This window comes from Fibroporia radiculosa (genome assembly GCF_000313525.1).
Source record: "Fibroporia radiculosa TFFH 294 genomic supercontigs, scaffold12541, whole genome shotgun sequence".
Taxonomy (NCBI): domain Eukaryota; kingdom Fungi; phylum Basidiomycota; class Agaricomycetes; order Polyporales; family Fibroporiaceae; genus Fibroporia; species Fibroporia radiculosa.
In genome coordinates this window covers 77,669-101,818 of record NW_012133476.1, presented here as the reverse complement: position 1 = coordinate 101,818, position 24,150 = coordinate 77,669, and the positions used below count along the sequence as shown (strand labels likewise).

General features: G+C 49.1%; 7 protein-coding genes across 7 annotated transcripts; 5 read left to right on the top strand and 2 right to left on the bottom strand.

Annotated features, from left to right (window-relative positions):
* Nucleotides 1-693: 693 nt before the first annotated feature.
* Nucleotides 694-1,162, top strand: FIBRA_07314 (uncharacterized protein; the record flags this gene model as incomplete). The annotated part of the gene is made up of 2 exons (XM_012329000.1): nucleotides 694-823; nucleotides 879-1,162. The coding sequence occupies 2 exons, from the start codon at nucleotides 694-696 to the stop codon at nucleotides 1,160-1,162; spliced, it is 414 nt and encodes a 137-aa protein (XP_012184390.1).
* Nucleotides 1,163-3,906: 2,744 nt separating this feature from the next.
* FIBRA_07313 (uncharacterized protein) lies at nucleotides 3,907-5,113 on the top strand (the record flags this gene model as incomplete). The annotated part of the gene is made up of 9 exons (XM_012328999.1): nucleotides 3,907-4,167; nucleotides 4,219-4,267; nucleotides 4,318-4,431; nucleotides 4,484-4,510; nucleotides 4,564-4,629; nucleotides 4,683-4,751; nucleotides 4,807-4,862; nucleotides 4,925-5,021; nucleotides 5,073-5,113. The coding sequence occupies 9 exons, from the start codon at nucleotides 3,907-3,909 to the stop codon at nucleotides 5,111-5,113; spliced, it is 780 nt and encodes a 259-aa protein (XP_012184389.1).
* Nucleotides 5,114-7,216: 2,103 nt separating this feature from the next.
* Nucleotides 7,217-8,332, top strand: FIBRA_07312 (uncharacterized protein; the record flags this gene model as incomplete). The annotated part of the gene is made up of 6 exons (XM_012328998.1): nucleotides 7,217-7,477; nucleotides 7,533-7,578; nucleotides 7,632-7,745; nucleotides 7,802-7,923; nucleotides 7,956-8,073; nucleotides 8,124-8,332. 6 exons carry the CDS (start codon nucleotides 7,217-7,219, stop codon nucleotides 8,330-8,332), a joined length of 870 nt encoding a protein of 289 aa, XP_012184388.1.
* A 662-nt stretch (nucleotides 8,333-8,994) lies between these two features.
* Nucleotides 8,995-10,216, top strand: FIBRA_07311 (uncharacterized protein; the record flags this gene model as incomplete). Its single annotated transcript, XM_012328997.1, has 9 exons — nucleotides 8,995-9,255; nucleotides 9,313-9,361; nucleotides 9,407-9,520; nucleotides 9,588-9,614; nucleotides 9,663-9,728; nucleotides 9,791-9,859; nucleotides 9,917-9,966; nucleotides 10,031-10,121; nucleotides 10,176-10,216. The coding sequence occupies 9 exons, from the start codon at nucleotides 8,995-8,997 to the stop codon at nucleotides 10,214-10,216; spliced, it is 768 nt and encodes a 255-aa protein (XP_012184387.1).
* Nucleotides 10,217-15,142: 4,926 nt separating this feature from the next.
* On the top strand, nucleotides 15,143-17,091 carry FIBRA_07310 (uncharacterized protein; the record flags this gene model as incomplete). The annotated part of the gene is made up of 12 exons (XM_012328996.1): nucleotides 15,143-15,321; nucleotides 15,392-15,509; nucleotides 15,569-15,669; nucleotides 15,719-15,885; nucleotides 15,938-16,169; nucleotides 16,223-16,257; nucleotides 16,308-16,369; nucleotides 16,433-16,625; nucleotides 16,671-16,728; nucleotides 16,781-16,898; nucleotides 16,955-17,034; nucleotides 17,076-17,091. 12 exons carry the CDS (start codon nucleotides 15,143-15,145, stop codon nucleotides 17,089-17,091), a joined length of 1,359 nt encoding a protein of 452 aa, XP_012184386.1.
* A 381-nt stretch (nucleotides 17,092-17,472) lies between these two features.
* FIBRA_07309 (uncharacterized protein) lies at nucleotides 17,473-19,774 on the bottom strand (the record flags this gene model as incomplete). The annotated part of the gene is made up of 9 exons (XM_012328995.1): nucleotides 17,473-17,569; nucleotides 17,629-17,810; nucleotides 17,870-18,214; nucleotides 18,263-18,406; nucleotides 18,460-18,558; nucleotides 18,615-18,964; nucleotides 19,018-19,024; nucleotides 19,074-19,656; nucleotides 19,719-19,774. The coding sequence occupies 9 exons, from the start codon at nucleotides 19,772-19,774 to the stop codon at nucleotides 17,473-17,475; spliced, it is 1,863 nt and encodes a 620-aa protein (XP_012184385.1).
* A 727-nt stretch (nucleotides 19,775-20,501) lies between these two features.
* Nucleotides 20,502-22,990, bottom strand: FIBRA_07308 (uncharacterized protein; the record flags this gene model as incomplete). Its single annotated transcript, XM_012328994.1, has 18 exons — nucleotides 20,502-20,727; nucleotides 20,778-20,873; nucleotides 20,923-20,943; nucleotides 20,997-21,031; nucleotides 21,079-21,109; nucleotides 21,163-21,223; nucleotides 21,274-21,307; nucleotides 21,359-21,408; nucleotides 21,486-21,664; nucleotides 21,714-21,780; nucleotides 21,836-21,858; nucleotides 21,911-22,065; nucleotides 22,119-22,150; nucleotides 22,205-22,286; nucleotides 22,346-22,530; nucleotides 22,585-22,660; nucleotides 22,710-22,759; nucleotides 22,801-22,990. 18 exons carry the CDS (start codon nucleotides 22,988-22,990, stop codon nucleotides 20,502-20,504), a joined length of 1,593 nt encoding a protein of 530 aa, XP_012184384.1.
* Nucleotides 22,991-24,150: the final 1,160 nt, after the last annotated feature.

Genomic DNA, 24,150 nt, shown 5'->3' with positions numbered 1-24,150 from the left:
AGTGTGGGTGTGGGCACAGGACATGGCGCTGCAGGTGATGATAGCAAAGCGCGCACTCACCCGGGTCCCAACCTTCTAGCTTGGGTTGGGCGAGGACTCCGCGCACTGGGCGCGGCTGGGGGCGACAAGCTGTCCTCGCTCGAGCCGCACAACGTCCTTGCCCAGGATCGATGGGTCTCACGGCGCTATGATAAGACTGAGCGGTTGCGCGAGCCGAAGGTGGGATGAGTCGTCTGGAATTCGGGTGGAAAATGGCTGCGTATGATGGATGGCAGAGAGCAGTCACTTGATGGGGTGTGATCCCACCTAAAGCTAAAAACGCGGGCGTATCGCGTTCTGGTCCCCAGGCCGTGGAGCGAGTCTGCGAGACCGCGGTACGGCGTGACTGGCGAGGGGTTGACAAAGTGGTGGCCGTGACTGGGATGTGCGGTTTTGTCAGTCGGTTGACTTGGTGGGAGGTGCGAAGACGGAAAGCGATGCAGCCAATCGGTCTGGAGGGAGATGAAACGCTCGCGGGGAGGCTGCGGCTGAGGAGGTCGGATCTGGAGGCGTTTCCTGTCGCGCAGACCGCTTGCTTCTTCCCTCGTGGCCCGAGCATGTCTCATCCGCCCTCCTATAAATCCTCCTCCATGGCCTCCTCCCCGTCCACACCGCCCCTTATTGTTCGCACTCGCGTCCTATAAATCCTCCCCCATGGCTGCAGTCATCTCGCCTTCCTGCCTCGCCTTCCCCCCGCCGTCGCCCATGTCGTCCCCACCACCTCCCTCGCACGACGGCCAGTTTGCCTTTGCCCTCATCAAGGGCTCCATCTGTCTCGTACAACGTAAGTCCCACCACACCTTTTATCCACAACACCGCCGCTGACGACCTGCCCCCAGTCCCACCCGCGTACGCGACCCAGGGCGGCCTCGCATCCGCTCTCCTAGCCTCGGACGTCCACATCTTCCGCCACGAGTTCATCACCCAGTTCCGCTTCTCTCACTCCGCCGCCGTCCATCCCGCAGACCTCCACGTCCTCGAGCCCATCGACGCCCAGCACACGCTCTACGAGGAGGACAAGGGCACCGTCTTCCTCGCCCGTGACCTCATGGCCCGCCTCCAAAGGCTCACCGTCGACGCCCAGCGCTCCTTCCGCCGCCCCCGCGTCGCCGTCTCGCACTGACTGCCCGCCGCACCGTTCCCGTGTCTGGCTCCCGTTGGGGAGCAGGAGAGGGCGTCATGCATTCATGACCGGATATGAATCAAAAAAGGCAAGGCCGTTCGTCACATTTGTACCACCACCCCCACCACCACCACCACTGCATTCTCGGATATGACGCCATGCTGCTACCCTACATATGTCCCTGCGCTGCGGGCGATACTAGTTCCATACCCTGGGTTATTTGTATCTATAACTTGCCCCCCTCGCGGGCCACATCTACCATTATGATCATAGGCGTTTACTCTCCGTTATCCTCAGCTCGGTGTGTGTTCTGAGGATCGTCGTCTCCGTCGCGTCCCACGTTCGCGACGCGTTGGCGAGCCACGGTTCACGAGTGAAATTTGCACGCGCCGGCGCGCCTGTGGCGCTGAACCTTGGCTCCCGCTATCGTCATCCCCCTTGCCCTCCACACTGACATCTACGAACGACGACCGAGCCCCTGATGGACTGCGCGTGGAGCTGTGCAGCGTTTTCCCTATCTGTTCCCGACATCTTGATATTTGACAAAGCGCACTGCATGCCGCATATATCCTGGTCATCGCCTCCGCCGGGCAGTTTTCGCTTGGATCTGTTCACCTGTGCAGTTGTTGCTGCAATCTCAGGGCGAGCGGCTTGCTAGCGGACCCATCTGCAACTGCATCGCAAGGGGCCGATGACGGCCAGCCTGACATCTTCAGCTGGGTAGAATGATGATCGGAGTGCATCAGGTACTGCATATATTTTGGTCATCGTTTCTGCTGGGTTATTCAACGATGGCCGGGCCCTTGACAGACTAGTCGGCATAGTCGACTGTCAGGTCTGCACGACTGCACGACGACTGGTCGTGGCAGAAAGCGGGAGCGCGCAAGCAGCGAACGCAGCGGAAACACACGTCTAGGAACATAGTCTATCAGACTGGTGTCCTCGGAAAGTATATTTCACACCCTTATTTTAACATCGCCGTCGAACGTGTCACTGGAGCGTTTCATCATGCATGGTAATTTCGCAACTTGCCCGCGCCTGAGATACGCGAGCATTCTTCCTATTAATGTCATCTCTGAATTCTCATTGCTCCCATGAAGCCTCGGAGCTCAGGTTAGCCCAGAGATTGCATAAGAGAGGCCATCTGTGTTGTAATCTTAGGGCCAGTAACCTGCTGCCAGCGAACCTATTTCCAATTACGACTGCACCACGCACATGCTGCATATATCCTGGTCATTGCTTCCGCTGGGCAGTTTTGTCTAACACACCATATCTGCGACATTCATCCGCGGATCTATCCATCTATTCATCTGTTGCTGCAATCTCAGGGCTAGCAGCTTGCCAGCAGACTCATTTGCAACTGCATCGTGATGCGTCGGTGACGGCCCTCCCCTTGTCAGGTTTTTAAAAAAATTTCAAACAAATGAGGTCCAACATGCAAGCCGGCAGTCCATCTATATCTGTACTGGAATCTCAGGGTCAACAACTCGACAGCAGACCCATTTCCAATTGCAACCGCACAGCGCCAGGTGCTTGAATCGTGATCGATGACGGCCAGTCTGACGTCTCCAACCAGGAACCAGAAAGATACAATGACGGTTGAGGGGCTCGCTCGCTGCACTGGTGTTGTTCCTGGGCTGGTCCTGGGCTCACCACAAACTCGCGCGGCACACATCAAGTAGATGCCTTTTCGCTTTTGCATTCCTGTCTCAATCCGCCAAGCTCTCCCCTCAATTCCGAAACAGAGGTATGTAGCACAGCCTCTGCGTGGATCCCCTACACTGACGATGCCTGCGGACGGCGCAAGCCTAGGCGCACGCGGCACCATTCCCAAACTGCTCCCTGCCGCGTGCGCGGACGCGAGTCGTCACACACGACGACCGCGGAGCGATGTGCCGGGCGTGTTGTCATGTTTCGGCAGCCGTCCGAGCTAAAGTAGAGTTTAGGAGCTAGCTGGCGCCACCGTACTCGGTGCCGTCCACCGTCTAGACCGTGCAGACTTGGCCCGACATGTGGATATGCTTAGCGTGTGTGCCGTCTGCCGGCTGCGTGGCCCAGGCTGGGCTGCCACATCTGCGTTTGGGCCGCCGATCTGGCTTGTTTGAGATCAAGCGTCGGTGTCGGGAATGGCGATGGATCTGCGGATCAACGGTGATAACTCGAGGCGAGAGAGAGTGTGTGTCGAGACGTTTTAGCGTTTTGCAAACTTGGACTTGGACTTGGCTGGAATCCTTTGCTCACAGGATCGGTGTGTCTTGGCTATGGCCTAGTTAGTGTGTCCTCCCTCTGGCTTGTGGGTGGCTTGCATGCAGTGGTAGTCCGCAATTGTAGCCGTCTTGGACATCTGGGCTGGCCAGGATCCCGACGTCAAAGCGAAGTGAACGTATACTGTTCCTCAGCTGCGGCATTCGGATCACTACGGTGAACGACCCGAATTCTGCGCTTGAGTTACTGGCGGGGTTTCTACATCTCATAAACGCCATCTCGACGGGATGTACAAGGTAAGCTGACTTTCAAAGATGGCAGATGTGTTGACCGCACGACCACTTGCAGCCAACTTATCCAAGAACTGTCCACGATGCACCGGTGGTTTGGTGGGTCTAGCCGGCCACTTTCGGGCCTCGGCAAGAAGCTGTTTCTTGACAGCGTTGAGTAAGCAGATGCAGTGGTTTCGTGGCCACTTTTCCCTGCTCTCCAACGTCGGTGGAGCACATCGCTGTGCCCTTTGCGTGATCGAGTGCAAGATGTCGGAAGATCGTCGTGTGGCCATCGTGACTGGTGCTGGACAAGGGATCGGGCGGGCTATCGCTCTGCGATTGGCGGACGATGGGATAGATGTCGCTGTGAACGACCTCGCGAGTAACACAGATGCGCTCGTGAAGCTTGTGGAAGAGATACATGCAAAGGGGAGGCAGTCCATCTCCGTCATTGGGGATGTCTCGGATGAGGAGAATGTTCAAATGATGATTGCTAGGACCGTGAAGGAGATGGGAGGGCTAGACATTGTGCGTGGCTCGTTTTGCGCTGCGTCTGTCAGTTTGACCGTACATGTACAGATGATCGCGAATGCTGGTATCGCTATGGGACGGATCGCACTCATAGATTGTGAGCTGAGTTGGACTCGTCGACCGTATATGGCCTGATGTTGCACTTAGTGAGCACAGAACAGTGGGATCGCGTGGTCGCAATTAACCTGCGTGGTGTGATGCTGTGCTACAAATATGCCGCTGAGCAAATGATCAAGCAGGGACGCGGCGGTCGGATAATTGGTATGCACTAGATGACTGAGTTATTTACGCTGCCTGCAATTACGTTTCGCAGGCGCAGCGTCGGTAATGGGAAAGAAAGGTATAGGAGCCACACCAGAGTCTACAGATTTATTCTCATTTAGCACTTTGCAGGATTTGCTCATCAGAGTGCTTACGTTGCCACCAAGTTTGCCGTAAGAGGTTTGACGCAATCGCTGGGTGAGACCCTTCGCACTCTACTCAACCCGATTTTCGAACATTCTCCACACTAGCGCTTGAGCTTGCCGAACACAAGATCACTGTCAATGCATATGCCCCTGGAGTGATCCTCACTCCCATGAGTATGTATATCCGACAACCCTCAGCCAATTGGGCCTGAGACTGTCCACCCTTCAGCCCTCAGCCCCAAGGACGCGGAGCTTGGCGGACGTCCTTGTGCAGGCCTCAAGAAGGTGTGTCTCGGCGGACGGGATACCAGCTTGCGTCTTGCTGATGATTCGGTCTTGTTTTCGAGATGTTGGGCATACCGCCTAATGCCCCTGATGCGGGGCCGGAGGTCGTAGCGAGCGCGGTCGCGTATCTGGTCAAGCCCGAGGCGCATTTCATCACGGGTATGTGTGCGAGCCTGCGCCCGCATCTCACACCTCACTCGCGCGCTGCAGGACAGTCGATCAACGTTGGCGGCGGCATTCACATGGACTGAACGGCCTGCCTGTTTTCTTTTTGATGAAAGGATGGTTCATCTGGTTTGTGGGCAAAGTTTAGAGATAGTGGGAATGTTAGTGAGTGTCAGCGAGTCTTCCAGTTTCTTGAGCTCGTTCTTGTGGAAAGAGGCCCTCGTATGGCTTGCTTTTGCTTTGGCAGCTCACCGTTCATCTACCGCGTGTTTGAAGCACGATTTTCACGATGTATGATCCGCCGGCGGCCTGAATCATATTTTTGTCCGCATGTCCTCTGCCTAAAGCGCTGCCCACTGGAGCACGCTTCGTTTCGCGAGCCGCAAGCGCATCGGTGAAGAAGACATATACGATCGAAGTGAGTTGTAAACGGTTGCATTCCTATCAGTTGGAGACGTGACAAGGTGTCTTGTCGCTGTCGAGATTGCCATGAGGTCCGGGTAAGGAACGTGCCCCGGGTATTTTAACGTTGGACGGCCACACTAACGACATTTGACGAATGTATCCAGCAGAATGGAAGCAGTGCCAGCGCTCTAGGGCGCAACCTCCAGTCTCTCCAGACTATCGGGGCTGGTGGTGGTAGTGGTGCGAAGAATGGAACACTGCGGCACAATATTCGCACACAGGCCCGGGTCTGCAAGCAGCGTGGAATGCCAAGAGCCAAGCTCCGCGGAATGCGATACCTAGCATTAGGTGTGGGACTCTAGGTGCTCGTGAGGAGATGACATATCTTCTGCACTGCTCACCATTGTACCATTGTATCCCGTGCGGAGTGAGTCATTGTATCACGGTCGTACCTCTAAGCAAGTTTACAGAGCGCATGCGAAGTCGAGCTCGTGCCCAGCGGAATATAAGCAAGTCGCTAGCATTGAGGGCATGCAATACGCACTCCCATGATCATCGACTATCACAACGCAGGTAGCCCTGGTGTCCCATCATCCTCCTCTTCCCCCTCCCGCAACCACGCTAGCGTCGAGAAGTCGCTCCGAGGATTTGGGGAAACAGGGGTTGTGTATGACATTGATTGTTGTTACATCCCAAAATTACGCAGTACCGCGCAATGCGCATCGTATTTGAAAGTGGAAGCTTACACCTGTCTAGTATATTCTTGTGGGTCCAGGAAGGGCTTGGCCGTTCACATACCTCACGTCTGTCTGAGCCGGAGCCGGGTAGCATTTTGGAATTCTCAAAGAGCCCCATCCATTCTGCTGTCTCCATTCTGAGTGCAGGTCCTGGCGGTGCGTGATCGTGGTTTTCAATCTCGAGCTGCAGCAAGTACTGTTCAACGGGCAGCTCCGCGCAGCCACCAATTTGAAGCTCGCCAGACGCTCGGAAGACGCCGGCGCTGACCTTTGCGCTGTACAAAGTGCGCCACCGGAATTCGAAGCAGCTTGTTACTTGATTCTCACTACCTCTTTCATGTTTCACAAATATATTGACTGGACTTGAGAGAATATACAGAATACTTGTACACGGAGCCAAGATCCATGAGAAGGTGTATAAAACGGTGTATTATCAGCCCTATTTTTCATTATATATCATTTTTATTGAAGGCGTCGTAACAGCATGCTACGCCTCTGAAGACATGTGCTGGAGCGCTGCTGGTGATACATTATCGTTAATGAAGGTGGGATATTCGATTGCAGTGGCCAGCAGCAGATCGCACCTGGCTCGCTACATCACCTACCAGGAGTGCACGGACACGGTTCAGGGTGGTGTTCGCGTTCTTTCCTCAGTCTACGCTACGTTGCGCCTGAGCGCTGTCTCGTATACATCATGACCTCTTCATGTGCGTAGGGCATCAGATCATGTCGGACTTTGCTGCAATAGAGACTGACCTGATTTGGGAAACGGTCTGGGAAACGATCCAATGGGGCTGTATGTGGAAGGTGGTGTCTTCATTACAGCGATTTGTTCGTCAGAAGCCTCTAACTGTCCTCTTCCTGAAGCACCTGACAAAGTCTTCGTACCGATTCAGGAGTCATGGTTTCCGGATGAGATCCCTACACGACCTCGTGGCGTAGTCTATCGCAAACCTTACAATTGGCAGTCGTGAGTAAGCGTATAAGACCAAAGTCATCCACGGTCTGTTCCTCAGCCTCTCATCTACGTTGTCGCCAAATACTGCCATGTCCGACATTCACCGTGTAGCTATCGTCACTGGTGCCGCGCAGGGTATTGGTAGGGCCATTGCGTTGCGATTAGCGGACGATGGAATAGATGTCGCGGTGAACGATCTCTCAAGTAACGTAGACGCCCTATCGTCACTTGTAAGGGAACTTCAAGCAATAGGACGGCGATCCGTCCCAATCATTGCCGACGTTTCCGATGAAGACAGCGTCAAGGCCATGGTATTGCAAACAGTGCGCGAGCTTGGAACGCTGGATATAGTACGTGATCATGATGCAACGACATGCCATCTTGTATTCTGATCGGTATCCGAAGATGATAGCAAATGCAGGAATTGGACTAGTGACTCCGCTCTTGAACCGTATGCCCGCTTGACTAAGTGCAGGACGATGAATTGATTTTCGTCAATTTCAGTCGAAGTAGAAAAATGGGACCGTATTGTCGCGGTGAACTTACGTGGGGTCATGTTGTGCTACAAATATGCCGCCGATCAGATGATCAAACAAGGCCGTGGTGGCCGAATCATAGGTCTGTAGCATATGAAATATTGGCTGCTGGAATTCACTATTTGTTGTGCGCGCCAGGAGCATCTTCAGTGCTAGGAAAAATGGGTGAGGCTTCATCGGAGGACACACCGGAAGCCAATGTCAGCATACTGATCTTGGAAACTAGGAGGACTTCGAACGTCGGCCTATTCCGCTACGAAGTTCGCCGTCAGAGGCCTGACACAATCCTTAGGTACCAACTGTATACCCTCTCTCGTCATCAGCTGAAGACATCGCGTTAGCTTTGGAACTTGCACAACATAAGATTACGGTTAACGCCTATTGCCCCAACGTCATCAATACCCAAATGGGTGAGCTTTTGACGTCTCATTTCTTCCCGCACCTCTATATACCACTGTAGCCCGAGATTTCTTGGGAAGCACACAGGCAGAGAGTGGCGAGCCAGGGGGGGTGCCAGGCTTACGACCGCTTGAAGGGGCTGCGGAGCCGGTCGTCGTAGCCAGCTTAGTGTCGTATCTAGTCAAACCAGAGGCTTACTTCATCACAGGTGAGGATAGTTCGTCCGGGAATATTCGGTATGTAACCGCTCTTTTCAGGGCAATCAATTAACGTGGGTGGTGGTACGACGATGGACTGAATAGCACTGTCACATTATAAGCTGTATTCGAGTTACATGATGGGAATGCGTTTACTTCATGGCAAACGAAGTTCAGACGTCGAGGTTCCTTCGTTAGCGGTAATCAGCATGCTGCTAGTGTGGCTGAAATCTGATTGCCGATGATGATGATATGTGTCTGGTGCATCAAATGGAGGCCTTGTACTCTACCTAGTTGGTCTCGCGCCTAACAATTGGAGACTACGAACATGTTCCATCACGTACTACTATTGGTGAGCATGCCTGTTCTTCGCTTGAGCTTGCAATGCCAATTCGCTATATACATATAGAAGCCCTATTGGACGAGACAGCGAATTCATGTCGCTCGTGACGAAAGGAACGCCTAGCCTCGTGTCATCTGTCAACATAACGAGGCTTTCAATCATTCCGTTGCGTGGGCTCCTTATTGTCTATGGTGTGTGGCTCCGTTTATAACAATGACTCGATATCAGAACCATGAGTGAATCAGATACCTCTTTGTACTTCTATTGCACTGCCCGTTCTTCGCGAAGCTCACATCTCATGGTCCTATGAGTATAAGGCTTTTGCTTCATATATATACCCTTCCTTCTAGTGATGAATGTCAATCTACACGTTTCAGCCATAACGCTCCCAAATGTCCGAACACTGTCGTATTGCCGTTGTGACTGGTGCAGGACAGGGAATCGGGAGGGCGATTGCATTACGACTTGCAGAAGATGGGTTCGACGTCGCCGTGAACGATCTTCCAAGTAATTCGAATGCTCTCGAGTCGCTTGTAGGAGAGCTGCAGTCGAAGGGGCGACGATCCATCCCGATCCTTGCAGATATCACTGAGGAAGCCAGTGTCAAGGAAATGATAGTCAAGGTAGTACAAGATCTAGGAGGATTGGATATTGTGCGTAGACGTCTACGTCTGTGAACGATATGTTGTTGTCTGACGGGCGATGCGCAGATGGTAGCAAACGCTGGCATTATTGGAGTACAGGCGCCACTCACGGAACGTAAGTTTGGTCTTTTGTATACGATGTTAATTAATATTTCCTTAGTACCGGTGAAGGAGTGGGATCGTATGATATCGGTCAATCTGCGTGGTGTCATGTTGTGTTATAAGCATGCCGCGGAGCAAATGATCAGACAAGGACGCGGCGGGAGAATCATTGGTACGTGTCAATCCCAGAAGAGCAAGATTGACACACATACACACACCTGACCCTGTTTTAATCCTAGGCGCTTCCTCCGTGGCGGGGAAAAAGGGTAAGACAAATATGTGTATAAATAGATGATATTGATATTCGAGTGCAGGACATCCTTCTACATCTGCATACTGCGCGACGAAATTTGCAGTAAGAGGGCTAACGCAATCATTGGGTAATATAGTATCACCTGAGTAACAACTCCACTCGTCCTCATACGCGAGCATTATGAAACAGCACTGGAGCTCACGGAGCACAAGATCACAGTAAACGCGTATGCTCCTGGAGTCATTCATACCCCCATGAGTAGGTCCCCTTCACTTTTGTTGATATCACAGGACATACTACTCATGCTTATTGTAGCACGTAGATTCCTAGGCGATGAGTGGTTTGAAAGTGCTGGGGAAAGAAGGGTGCGTACCCCAGAATAAGCTTGTTGGATCCGTATGCTAGCTAAGAGTCCTCATCGTTTGCAAGAAGGCAGACTCATCGCGGGTTTTTGCAGAACCGGATGTCGTAGCAAGTATCGTATCTTACTTAGTCAAGCCGGAGGCGTATTTCATTACAGGTAAGCGTGATGTCGACGACCGAAGATGTTTTATTTCGCTGAATAGCATTATAGGACAGACGATCAACGTGAATGGAGGTTCAGTGATGGACTGAACTTCAGAGAGCTCATCCAAATACCATCTGCATGAGATGATCGAATCGTTTGGTTGCCTTGGGGCTTGTTCATTACCGAACTCACCTCCAGTGGCGGATTTCAAACCATCTACATGTTGGATCATGGCTCTGAGCATTAGCAGACAGGCCGACTTTTTCGTATTCTGCGCATCAAATGTATTCTTCGTCGCGTTCACACATCCAATGATCCCCGCAAAAATCATCAAATTTAGATATATCCGCTCGTGCTGTGAGTTTGACGTGAGATGTCTGTCGCATATTTATGGACGGACCGATTGGTCTATTGTGACGAATGGCGTCGAGGGCATTGAATAGTGGTCAATTATCGGATCTCGGATTTCGGCCACAAATCATGATGTATCTAGCGTCTAACGCGCCTACCGGAGCTTCGAGTCTCATAATTAGCTGGTCCTGCTGTGACGTTCATCCGTCCGTAGTCTCGTTCAATGGAAGTGGACCTTCCTCCAGTGACTAATCTCGGCACGTTCAGTCCACTATACGTCGTAGGACGATAGACCACTCTTTCAAGTTCTGTGCTGCTGTCCAGCTGCTCTACTTGGAGCGATAGGATTTAGTCGATCTTAGTCACAGGGTCTTGGACTCGGAATACGCGTTCGATTGCTCTAATGTGCCAGGAACGAGGTATGCGCTCGCAAGAATGTTCTCTAACTGACTGATGTGTTAAATGAAAGCTGCTCAAGTTGCAGGTGACCGCTGTGCCTCACTTGGAGCGATGAATCGGGATTTAATCCTCACGAGCATTGAGTGCTAGCTCTTCTCAAACTTTGCAATACTCCTCGCGGTTGGATGCCTTTGCTGACAGTGCCCTCCTGTATAAAGATCAAAGACGGAGACTGCAAGTCACTCCACATTCATTCATACGCCTCTCAAATTTCTTTTAATCTTCAACGCGGTTTCACAACGGGTTAAAGGATACACATCATGACAGCCCGTGAGGACCTCATCAGATTCGTACACTACTGATGTGTTCCTATCGCGAGTATTGAATAGCTGTCTTGATAGCGGTCATGGACAAATAACTAATGCTAGTGTTCACAGTCTCATCGATAATTTGATGTCGCATCCAAGCCATTGGGCTAGACACTAGGGATGCTCCCAGTGTATTGTAGTCGTATGACTGACTGGTTTCGAACACTTCGGCGACCTGATGTGATAATAGTCTGCCGGAAATGCACGCTGCAAGGAGTTGGAGGGATATAGTCTTGACCTGTTATCCAGTGCAGTAGGTATTCACGATCCTAAATATGTCCATTCTTGTTCCTAGCTGTCACTGAATCCATTCATATGTCACTCATGCCATCGGGAATATTTTTACCTCGGTTTGAATTCAGGTTTCATCGATAATCAACTCTCACCGGAAGAAAATACTCCTATCAATCAGTGTCTACAGGGTCATTTGACCAAACATTGGTCATTCAAGCAAGGTGTATAAAATGTCGGTGTTGGGAGACCTCAATTAGTTGGTTCTCTCCACCAGACTGAAGCTGAGACGATTATTTGCAAGTTCTGAATATCTGTGCTAAGAATCACTTATGCTCTGGCTGTGCTTTTGATCTCTGCTTTTATCTGACGGCTACATAATGGATCTAGCCAGCACATTTGGTGTTATGCTTATTGGGACATTCGTCGCAACGATGTAAGCTGTATTCTGTTTCATGTATGGCTGTATTTTACTGAGAATCCTTTAAGTCTGTTTGGCATTACAATCCTACAGACGTTTATTTACTACCGAAAATATCCTTACGACTCAATATGGACCAAGCTTGTAGTTTGCTATTTATGGTGATCATGGTTGTATGCACAGATGGTATCAGTACTAAACTCTATATAGGGTTATGGATGCACTTCACCTCATCTTTGCCTTTCACGTCATGTATTATTGTCTGATACTCAATTATTTCAATCCATTGGCCCTTTTGCATGTAGTCTGGAGCTTTAAGGTATGTGGATAGTATATACCTGCATATCTCAAGCCAATGCATTGAGATTCTAGGCACAAAATATTGTTAGCGTACGTTGGTCACATCACCTGCTCAGTTATTCAGTTCATTTCAGTTGGACCTACTGACTCCTGTGATCAGTCCCTATGCATCTCCTCAATACAGACGTGAGGAATCCTAACCTCTTCTGTTGCGACTAAGATGGCATTTAAACAGTTTATATGCGATTCGTGTTTGGAAATGTAGGTTGCATGCATGTTGGACTTGGGGGAACTTCTATTCATTGTACTCCTTTTGGTCTCAGTGGATGCAGCAGTTAACAAAAACTCACGAAGTTATCGCATTTTGCCTATCACTATTGTAAGACACAAACTTCAATCTAAAGCATACAAGCTTACACTTATATTGACCTGTTTATCCCCAACACAGACTGTACTTCTGCTTGCAGGATATGGTCAGTCTTGAGCACCATGTATATTTGTGTTATCTCATATGGTTGATTGTTCCAGTGGGCAGTTTATGTGAGTTTGGTTTTGTTAACAGTCTTGTGTTCCTAGATTAACAATCAATGTAGCATTCTGTTATGAGGTGTAAGCATGGGATCCATCAACTTATACCGTGCCATTTCACAAGTTTCAATTTAGTGTCCAGCCCAATAATGATACCATTGCCCGATTGGTGTCATTACAGGTATGGTAAACCCCAAGAGTTGACATAGAAACCAATATGTCGCTGCAATAGTGGATAACCTATTTACCACTGTCTGTATGGAGCGCTATAGATGTTTCCATTGCCATATCTATGTGCTATCTTCTAGCTTGCTCACGCACAGGCTTCCAAAGGTAATGCACATTGATGGCTTTGTCCTCTCAATCTCATCTGTTACAGGACAGATTCCACAATCATGATTCTCATGTTATTCACGCTAAACACTGGTGCTATTACAAGGTGCAACAATTCTTATGTTGTTTTATGCTGTTGCAGGAGTACTCACAAGTCTCTCAGTGTATTGTCTCTTATAGTTGTCATAACTGCAAGTGGACAGTCTTCAGCTGTTTCTTTTCACATTCTGACAAAGGTTTAGAAAGCTGCACTTCCTGAAGAGCTAGTCTTTGTGGCTGTTGAATATTCACTTGTAAAATGTACATGATTTTATTCTCAATATCTGTCATTGTATAATGTAGGCTCACATGAAACTGCTTTTATAGTACACACCAATTCATTCATGGCCATGTGAGTTCTGGTTCTATTGACTGTATTCGAGGGGCTCACGTACTTGTTATGGATCAGGCTTAATGCGCGAAAATTTGTTCGCAACCATCACAACATGCCTAATTATGTCCAGGAGGATATTGGGCTGCCGCAAAATATCACTTCCGCCCACAGCCAAGGCATACGTGCAGAATCCCATGTACCTATAGATCTTCGCTTGGGAAGGATGGTGAAAGATGGAACTTCGACAGGGGGAATGGGTTCTGATTCGGATGCGGTGAGTCGTCAAATGTTCTTATGCGTGCACTGTGGAACATACGGTCTATTCGGCAGGGATCGCTCGTTGGAACCATGTTGATCAACTGAAGCTAAATGGAGAGTTTGAAGCGATCAGAATTGATCGATCACTTGTATATCATTACCGTGACCATAGTATTTCAGAATGTCCCTGCCGACCGCTAAACAAACCTTTTGTCTTATTGTACTACTACCGAAGGAGAAGCATTTGGCAAGCCCTAAACGAGACTTGTCCCTGGCCATGGTGGTGGAAACGTTTGTCACAATGAATGTTGACCCTCGGGGGGTGATTGCGCATCAGCCACGCATACATTTGTCTTTGAGCAGAAGATTTTGTATATGAGTCTGACACTTACCTGATCTTCATGGGTGCGTGCTTTTCCTCTCGTTTTCATCCTTTCTATAGTGTGTAGTGTAAAGGTGTATCAGTCAGATCGAATTGCAGAGATGGCCGCTGTGCGAGTGGCTGGACGCGCCACTGTTCAATGTTTTATACTTGTATTCAAAGTAACCTTCGGAAGTTTGGATGCGAAGATGTATCTTTTCGTTATGTTGGAGTGGTATTTGGGATTCATAGCCATCGTGCCGGATTTGAGGGACTCGCACGACCTCGAATCATTTACAAGGAAACGTAGTAACCCTAGTGTCGGGTTCCCGTCGGACGTCGCTTCCGATTCAAGTTCGCGCCCGAGTCCTCAGGTGACAAGCTCAAGCTGTCCGCAACCATGTCGACGCACGAGCCACAGGCCATCCGCGTCCGCACTATGAGTTTGGATTTCCCTGAGACCTCTTATACGAGAAAATCTCAACCCTTCTCTGGTAGTGTATTCTGGTGCGACACAATGATGCCGTCAATTATTCCTTCAGAGCTGCCAGCTGTACTGTCACTCGCTCAGGTACACCGAAGTAGAAGGCTGGACGGCGAGCACCAGCCAGAGGCAACGCAACTCCTGTAGCATGTCAAAAGATATCCCAATCTTTCCACAGATGTTCGGTGACACAAGTTCTACTCGTCGCAACGACCTACTGGTGTTACGGCTAGCCATGGTCAGGGATTCTCGAAGATTGAATTTCATGCACAGATGTGCCACAAATGAGGTACGATTTCTCAAGAATGTCCTGATATGTGACTGATACGCTGAACAGAGGCCGCTGCAGGTGACTGCTGTGCCTCATTCGGAGCGACAAACTGAGCAGTCAGCTTATCTTGGTTCTTTTTGAACCTAATCCTCCAGATGACTGGTATACAACCATTCTAGAGCCGTTTTCAGGCCTTGTGATGTCCCCAGTCTGGCCTCATGATCGCGTTCGTTGTGCATCCACTTGCCGACGGCAACCCTTCCGGCATCTGGTAAAAGGCTCGAAGAACGAAAGTCGCGAGCCACTTCGTTTGTATCCCTCTCAAACTTCTATTCATCGTCAACACGGCTTCACAATGAGCCAAAATGAAATTAAATCTGACGGTTCTGGTTCGGAGACCGCAGTGGTTATTGATGACAAGTTACTTGACACCGAAGCAATCATTCCTGTTTTGGCGGACGCAGATACATTGTCGGATGGATCGATACCTATACCCGATGGCGGCCTTTGGGCTTGGTTGGCTATTCTTGGAGGGTATGTTCTTATGCCAGGAAGTTTTGCTAGCGAAGTTGTACTGATCGCAACTATGTCCATCTTACCCAAGCTGGTCCATGAACTTTTGCACAGTTGGATATTCAACGTCTTTCGGTGTATGCCAAGATTATTATGTCCTTGCTGGAGCGTCAACCAATTCAAACATTAGTTGGATTGGTTCGCTGCAGGTATGGACTTTTTTATAATCAGTTTCCCTCCTATAAATGCTGATTGTACTGTTATATAGCTCTTCCTTACTTTTATTGTTGGTTTACCCGCTGGCCGATTGTTCGATCTAGGGTATTTTCGCCCGGTGGTTACCCTCGGCTCGTTTCTCTTCGTATTTTCGTTAGTGCGAACCATTTTCTTATCAGATTGTCCTCATGATCTATTCTAGTCTCTTCATGCTCTCATTGGCCGATCCGAGCAGCTACTACCAGCTCCTTCTCTCGCAAGGCATCGGAATGGGACTTGCTGGCGGCCTATTGCTCACCCCCTCCCTCGCCATTCAATCTCATTACTGGAAGAAGAGGCGTGCCATGGCTCTTGGAATCGTACAGTCAGGTACCTTTTCGATTGTCCTGCTATGTGGTAGTGACGCTCATCAATGTGATAGGATCACCATTCGGCGGCGTTGTCTATCCTATAATGCTTAACCGGCTGTTCAACGGTTCAGCTGGATTCGCGTGGGGCATACGCGCATCGGCATTCTTGTCATTGGGACTGCTCTTAATTGCAAATTGTATTATGAGAACACGTCTGCCCGGTGGAAAGAATCGTCTCGAGGGCTCCAAACCTTCGGTAAAATCAATTATGACACACAAACCATACGTGCTTGCCGTTTTGGCGTAAGTGTTGAAGCACTCATTATACAAGTCGTGTCTCACTTCCTACATCCTAGCATGATCTGTCTTCAGCTCGGGATTTTCTTCCCTTGTACGCAATCTGAAGTTCTCAGCGCATCATTTCGCTAACTTTTTCGTCAGATTTCTATCTACAATCTTGGTCAAGGTACTATAACCTGTCTGATACTCTCGCGTTTTACATGGTGCGTTAGCCTGAAACATTTCGATTTACTACGGTCTCAGTTCGCACTCGTCGTTTTCACTAGATTGCAATTCTGAACACAGGCGCCGTTTTCGGGAGGATGATCCCTAACGCCATCGCAGATTATGCGGGGCAGCTTAACACCTTCTGCCCAATGATTTGTGTCACTGCTATTCTACTTTTTGCTATGTTTGGTACCACCACTCCTGGGGCGATCGTGATCTTTGCCATCCTGTACGGTTTCTTCAGTGGAGCATGTGAGTAATATTCTTCACGTGTGAATACACACTTATTAGGCGCAGGCCTTTCCTTGCTTCCTGCGGCATTATCTCTCATGGCAAAGACGCCAGCAGAAGTTGGGTACGAACCAAGTTCGTATATTGTTTGGAAGCCATGCTCATCATGACATCAGCAATCGCATTGGATTTTGTTTCTTTATCATGAGTTTTGCAACTCTTACCGGGAACCCTATTGACGGGGCATTACTCGGTCCAAATAATCAGTGGTACAAAGCTCTGCTGTTTAACGGAGTGAGTCAATCTGCTTCACACGCCGTTTTTCGCCTCTTGATGGTGCGCTCCAATAGATTCTCATGGTTGTAGGATCATCCCTCCTACTTACTTCTAGATGGCTGTTGGCGAAAGAGAGGGGAACTCAGCTGTTGTAGTACGCGAAACAAAATGTCTGTAACTGATGTTCGTCTCAAGTCTGACACCTCCCTGAACTTGCAATAATGTTGCTGGTGTCTAGCGGGGTTCAGAAGTGTCCAGACATTGGCTAAGGAGTGTCTTTGCGAACGCGTCTTGTATGAAGGTCTCTGGACGAGTGTGTTGAAATCATCCAGTGAAATGTCAATTTCTGTAATTCCTGTATGAGAAGCCACAAGCGAAGAGGTAACGTTTGACGGCCCTACTAGTTCAACCTGTTCTTCGTGGCACATCTCGAACGTTATGGTTCGTCTTAATGCCATGCAGTAGGTATGCGATCTTCCAAAGACGTTGCTATCCACTAGAATTGCGCTGTAGACATGTGTAATTGATGACGTTCGAACCAACAGGAAAACTTGTACAATAGCCAACTGAAAGACACGGGTACCTAGTATTACTACGCGACTAGAACAGGAACCTCTATGTCGCCCAAGGGAATATGTTGCTGACATCCATGCATATCAGTCTCGCCGAAACTTCCATTCGGTCGCACCCTGCCAAACACTACTTATCAGACTCATTGGACGTACTTTAAAGTGCAGGTTTGTCACACCTTGGAATAGTGAACTTGAATGCTCGTGCTTGGTCGAAGAACAGACACGCCAGTACCTTTTTGGGCTCGACACTGTAGGCGTGGGCAAGCGCATCGACAGTGAGCACGTCGCTATTCTTCACAGCTCGATAAATCTCATCGTTTGGAAATATGACGTCGAACGTTAGCTCGTACGGCCCACTCTACATTCAGTACATCGTTAGAGCCCACTCAGAGGCCGTTTGGCAGGGCAACCACGTACATTCTTGCTGCGGAGCACAGTGGAAATATCGCGTAGAGCAATAGTCTTATCACCACTTTCGCTTGCAGTGCGCCACTTTGCGACAGGATCAACTCTCGCCGCCTCGAGTTCCTGCTTTATCTTAGCAAGCGGGCCGCTGGCATCGGAGCCTTTCGAATGCCCAGCACGCTGATAGATTGGCCAACGCGACTCATCCGCGGAGATTCCGACAGATTCGTACTGGATCGGGAAAGGAGCAAGTGGATCGTCGACATTGATGAGGTGGTACACCGAAAACTCGGACATTTCGCCCGTGTCCGTTTCTAGTGGGGTCAGTGGACTGGCGAGATTACCCCCAGTGGCTATCTGCAAAGATATTAGCTAAAGCTTTATGTTTGGTCATAGCTTATGCACCTGTTGAGGATACGGTGTGTGTAAAAGGGCCACGCGCATGGCATTGCATACACTATGCGCAAGTGCTTGTGTGGGTGCAAGGACCTCTCCTAGTACACATAATTCATGCGCAGGCTTCTGGATGCGCTCCAACGGCCCCATGACCTGCACGGGGTGATTTCAGAAAACTGTTTCTGCAGGAAGAGAAATTGAAGTACTCCGTTCTTGCCATACACGTGGAACGCAATGCGACAGTCCTCTCCTGTGAATGTGGAGTTCCTTGACCGCGCATACCCTTCAACAAGAGGCAAAATGCGCTAAATCCAAACGACCTTTAGTCACATCGCGTAGAGATATAACGACGGCGTCTCACATCTATTTGTTTAATCAGCGTGGAGTCCCGTATACCACCAATAAAGATGGAGCGGAATCCAGTCACTTTTGCGCCCTCCAGCTTAACCTGGTAAGGACGTGGCTCGAACACAGCCCCTCGAACGCGAACCACTCGAGGTGTCAATTGTTCATAAGTAGACTGTGCGAGGTTCAATACACCCCCAGGTCCGGGAAGGAGGTCCGGGCGCGTCTTCTCATAAAGTGTATGCGCGGCGACGGATATCACAGTACACCTGGAATAAACGTCCAAAGGTTCGAGGTCGAAGCTGTCCTTCCGAATTGTTGCAAAAATGAGAGGTTGCTTCGGTTCCACACACATTCCACCGCATTCTAACTGCATAGTAAAAATTAGCTGATGCAACGGAAGGAACGTAGGGGAACACCCACGATCTATTGAAATGGTTAGTGCGTGATCTGCACAAGATAGAAGCTCTCACACCTTTCCCATGTGCCAGGCAATTCCGGGATCGATGCCCTCTTTGATACACACAGCAGCGAAAGGTGCCGGGTCGTATGCTCGCCCACCAAGAATTATATCAACCGACCCCTCGTGAGAAAGTGCAGCGAGAAACGGTTCGGCACCCATTTGCCCAACGATGAGTGTGCTAGCTTCAATGTCGGCTGTTGTTAATGACGGAACAGGCCCACAAGGGCTGACATTGTCCAGATTCTTCCGTACTGTTTCCTTGTCAAATTCGGCATAGATCTTGGCAACGTGGAAGCTGTATCCATGAGTCTCCGATAATTCACGAACTATCTCTGCTAAAAGGTCTACTTGTGCGTTGGTTCCTGAACCGCCGCAGGAGCCTATGAGGACGGGGATTTTGTACTTTGCAGACGCAAGAAGCAGGGGGCCTAGATCGCGGACATAGGCTTCGCGTGGACACGTTGTGAGTCCTAGAGCAAGTTTCTGAGGGCCGGAATCTGTAGAACCAGAGTCACAGATGATTGCATGAGGACGACGAGTTTCGCAAAATTCTAAGAATAACGCAGCATCGTAGCCATACCCCAGCATTCCAAGCCTGTAACCACAGAGATGTCATTCCAGCTTGGGACATCCTTCAAATAATAAATATGAGCTTACGGAGAAATTATTCGCACTTCGTCACAAACAGCACTAGTGATCGCTTCCGTGGACATTCCGGAAGTTTTAGTTAGGAGGACAAGAGAGGTGAGCAAGCTTGGCTGTCTCATGGCCGAACTTTAAGGAGTTCGAGCCATGCGAACCGCGGCCCGTCTTTTACCTGTGTTAATGGCAGCCATCGCATATGAATACGAACAATTCACATGCCAGTCGAATGCGAAATGCATACGACTCGAATACCCTAGTAATTCGCTGTTGTCAATCTGTTGATTACACTCGGAGGCCGAGCGCCCGCTGGCCGTGGCTTTTCGTGCCGCATCTTGATTGTCATCGTCAGCGACATTGGCTATTACTGTTTCAGCCAGGGCAAGGAGCTTAGACCTCAGCTCATGTTCTTCTAATTTTATGACTATGCCACATGTCTTAACTTGCACACTTTCAGCCCACAGAGAGCTGAGACTGTGAAGGTAGTCACGGCATTGCGGGAGATTTTGATAGTGCTGACATACCACTTCTGACAATGTTGATGATCGGCCGACGTTGACCGACAAAGAATCTCGGGACACACAATCTGAGTGGGCGCGCTATGTGGTCGCGCTGTGAAAGTCATCATCGCCGTTGTCAAGATTCTGTTCATGTATTAACCAATAGATGCTCGAAGAACACGAGTCCTTTCGGGACAGGACTAGCATAGTATTCATTGCCTTCAGTTGAACGTCGCCTCTGATACTCGAGCTTTCAAGGATCCCGACCTTCTGCAAGACCTCATGAAAATCAAATCATCTACTGAACCTTCTCGTCGTAGTTAATTCCATCGGGGAAATTAGACTCCGTAGTGACTGAGGCCGCATCTTCATCGCCAACATCGCCGTGCCACCCGTTGTCTGCAAGATACTTCAGGAACTTCTCATCCTCATTCGCAAGATCCACGCCCGTCATGTCAGGCACAAAGAAGTACGTGACGAGCATGCCAAGACCGCCGAAAATGCCTGCGAGGATAAAAGTCCATCTACAACGGGTCAGATCTCAGAACGTATCCGAGGAGAGGATAAAAGTTACTTTTGGCCAAGATCCTTTTGTGTGGGAGTAAAGACTTCTGTACCAACTGCGGCTCCTACCTTCCCGATAGCTGCAGATATTCCGAAGCAAGTACCCCTGAGAAAGCCATAAGATCTCTGACCGCAGAGTAAATCACAGTACGAACCTGATAGATGTCGGATATGATCTTCAAATGGGTAAACATCATTGTCAGGGCACATTTGTGTTGGAATGACCTACTCTGCGCTAGTGAGGAGCGACATGTTTCCAGGGCCCTAAGATCATTGAGAAATGAACATTGCAATTGTCCGGAACGGCCTACAAGGTTTCCCATAAATGTCATCAGACCATAACTGCGAAGAAAATCAGATGGGTACTCGGAAAATACAGCTAGTGGTAAACATACAGCGTTACGAAAAGCGGTACAATCTTTGTGACCCGCTCATATCCACAGCCAATGATCAAGCCTGATATGCATCATCAATAATGAAATATGAAAGGCATCTAGTGGACCAACCAAAAGCAAGATAACCGAAGAAGCCCAAAATCATCTAATAAACATACGAATCAACAAAAGTAGTTCCATGTCAGGGAATACGTACAGTGTTACGGCGACCCAACGGATTGCAGAGGAATGCTCCGACGAAAACACCTTTGCGGAAAGTATATTGAATGATCAGGATCCTATCATACACCGATGCCTTAACACCTTGACAGTTGGATGCGCACCTAACAGCGCAATAGCACCTAGTAGGAGCTGCCATTCAGCGGTCGCCCTGATGCCTCCATTGGGTATGACGCTCGCAATGATCGTTGCCGAGAATATGCCATTCGGATAGAAAATCTGGTCTAACTCTTGAGAAACCATCACCAAGTACGATAGAATACCTACAAAGTCTAAGGTGAACCTGAAATTTCTTCAGCACAATGTAACAGTGCTGCTTGTCGTGTACTCACCAAGCTCCACAAGTACCAATTAAAGATTTCCAGTATCTTTTCAGAGCGAGACGATATGGGACGTGTCCTGACGATGGCACGACATCTATAAGACGGCACGGTTGATTCACAAATGCGCTTACGCTTAATGGCACCTTCTCGGAACCTGATATAAAATCGTGTTAATGTAAATCTTGGACCAAAATAATTCAACTCACAGCTTGCTGCGGACCATGCGCATTCGAAAATAGAACACAGTGACCGGAAATAAAATACCCACTCCAAAACAGACGCGCCAGACTGTTTCGAGGTGGGTTTCTCCCGCCGCGGATAGGACTATCAAAAACACCGATACTGCAAGGGGTCCACCGAGCTAAGATACAACAAGTAGGTTGTGTTTGTTAAACCATTAAGATAATCACTTACCACAAGTGGTAGACTTGTAGCTAGCAAAAATACTACACAAGACATGTATCAGACCATTTACCGTTGACTGGTAACGACTTAATTACCTGGACCTCTGTTCGTGCTCATTATTTCGTCTGTAGCCTCACTTGCGCTGGTCCCCGATGCAGGATACTCGCCGCCATTACCCTGGCACAGATATTGCTTTCGTTAGTACGTCACTGACATAGACGGCGAACGGGGCTCACCACGCCTGTTACGCCACGAGCAATGGTCATGAACCAAAAGAGACCTTGTACGCTCCCGTTTGCACCCTTAGCAGCAGTGCACAGTATAGCCCCAATAACAATGAGGAGTGTTGTGACGAAAAGGCCAGACTTCCTGCCCATCCGGTCACACAGGATCCCTATGAATAGCTGCCCAATGATTTCGCCTGCGTCGTGATGAGCCCCCAGTAGCCATTTGGGATACTACGGTATGCTCTCACCCACTAAGAGTGCATTCGAAACCCGAGTAGACACTGCGGACGTATACTCTGTAGGATACAGTTGCTTGAAAACCACCTAAATCACAATCAAGAATCATTGAGGATTCGGTGATCCAAGTACTGACATTTGTCATAGTCATCAAATTGTTATGATCTATAATCTCATAGTCAAAGTCTGCGGCATAGATGAGGGAGAAGTACAGAGTTTTCACTCACAACCATCAGATACCAACCCAGATGCAGCCGCAGCAATTGTCATGTACGAGCCAAGCGTAAGTTTTCTCCTTGTCGCGTTGGACACACGCCTTGATGAAGTAGCGGTCTCGTAGATGACACTTTGGCATGGGTCACCAATTTGACTGGTCTCGACGTCGAATTCTTGCTGGTCGCCTAGCAATAGAGCCATTTCGGATGAAGAGCGGGCGATTAAGAGAGGGTGCATAGCAGAAAGTTTACTCTTTATTGAACCGAACCTGATTAACTTACGTCGAAGCTGTCATCTGAAAAACCCCACCGACTTCTAAATGCCTTCATTTCTTTTTATTAAGAACGAACGTGCGTGCTCTGGGCTCAGATGATGCGGTAGAGGAGTTAACTTCATAGGAATTTGGAGTTGAATATAACGATGACTCCATAATTTTGTGAGTTTCTGTATACGCATACTAGCAAGTTCTGAAAAGCACAATGGTACCCTGTTTTGGAGCACTCGACATGAAGAAAAAATCGCTGGTTCTGAGACAAGATCGTCACCCTACAAGTTCGCTCATACGAAGGATTTACTTACAGCCGTTGACAAGTACTTCCCACAATGTCGAACCTTGGCATTGAACTTTATTCTGACTGGCTTACGGACGCGTATGTAGCTTTACCGGGCTACAGCTGGCTCGGGCCGAACGTGTCATGAAGCTCATCTGGTCTGAGCACGGGGGTTGGACATAATGGCGCCGCATCTCCACGACTGGTATCATCAGGGCTCCAATAGAAAAATGGCCTCGATACAACAGTCTGCATAAATGTTGCAAATTTTCTTCATGCTTGAGTCCTCAATAGCTTGTAGAGAAACCGAAAAGGAGTAGACGGATTTCCAAACGAGAGTTGCGGTGTACAGTTAGTAGCATGAACTTCATACAAATCGAGAGAAAACACGATAAGCTGAGTCGCCGACCCGAGCCTAGTATCGGGGTTACCTGTTTAGGCAGCGCCACAACTGCAAAATTTCCGTTTTCTATTGCCATCTGGCTTCCCCCTGCTTGACTGGTTTGTAGAATACTCCTGACCATAGACTGCTTATGGATTCATTGCTGCTCTGAACCCAGATTTCACTGTTAGGCTGTCTCCTTGCATGTTGTAGCTATTAGCTCGTATCGTCTTTTCTCCACTGGTTGGACTGCTTTCTTGCGTTCCAAGTTGTCAACACAACGCCATTAAGTCTTCTCGTCCGCCAGGTGGTTTCTAGTTTTATTCGAAAAAGGTTCCCTGTGCTATTGTCAATTCTTAAGTGGCCTGATCACAGCGGTCGTCTGATTTTGTATTGAGGCTAGGTGAGTCATATCGGGATGACTACAT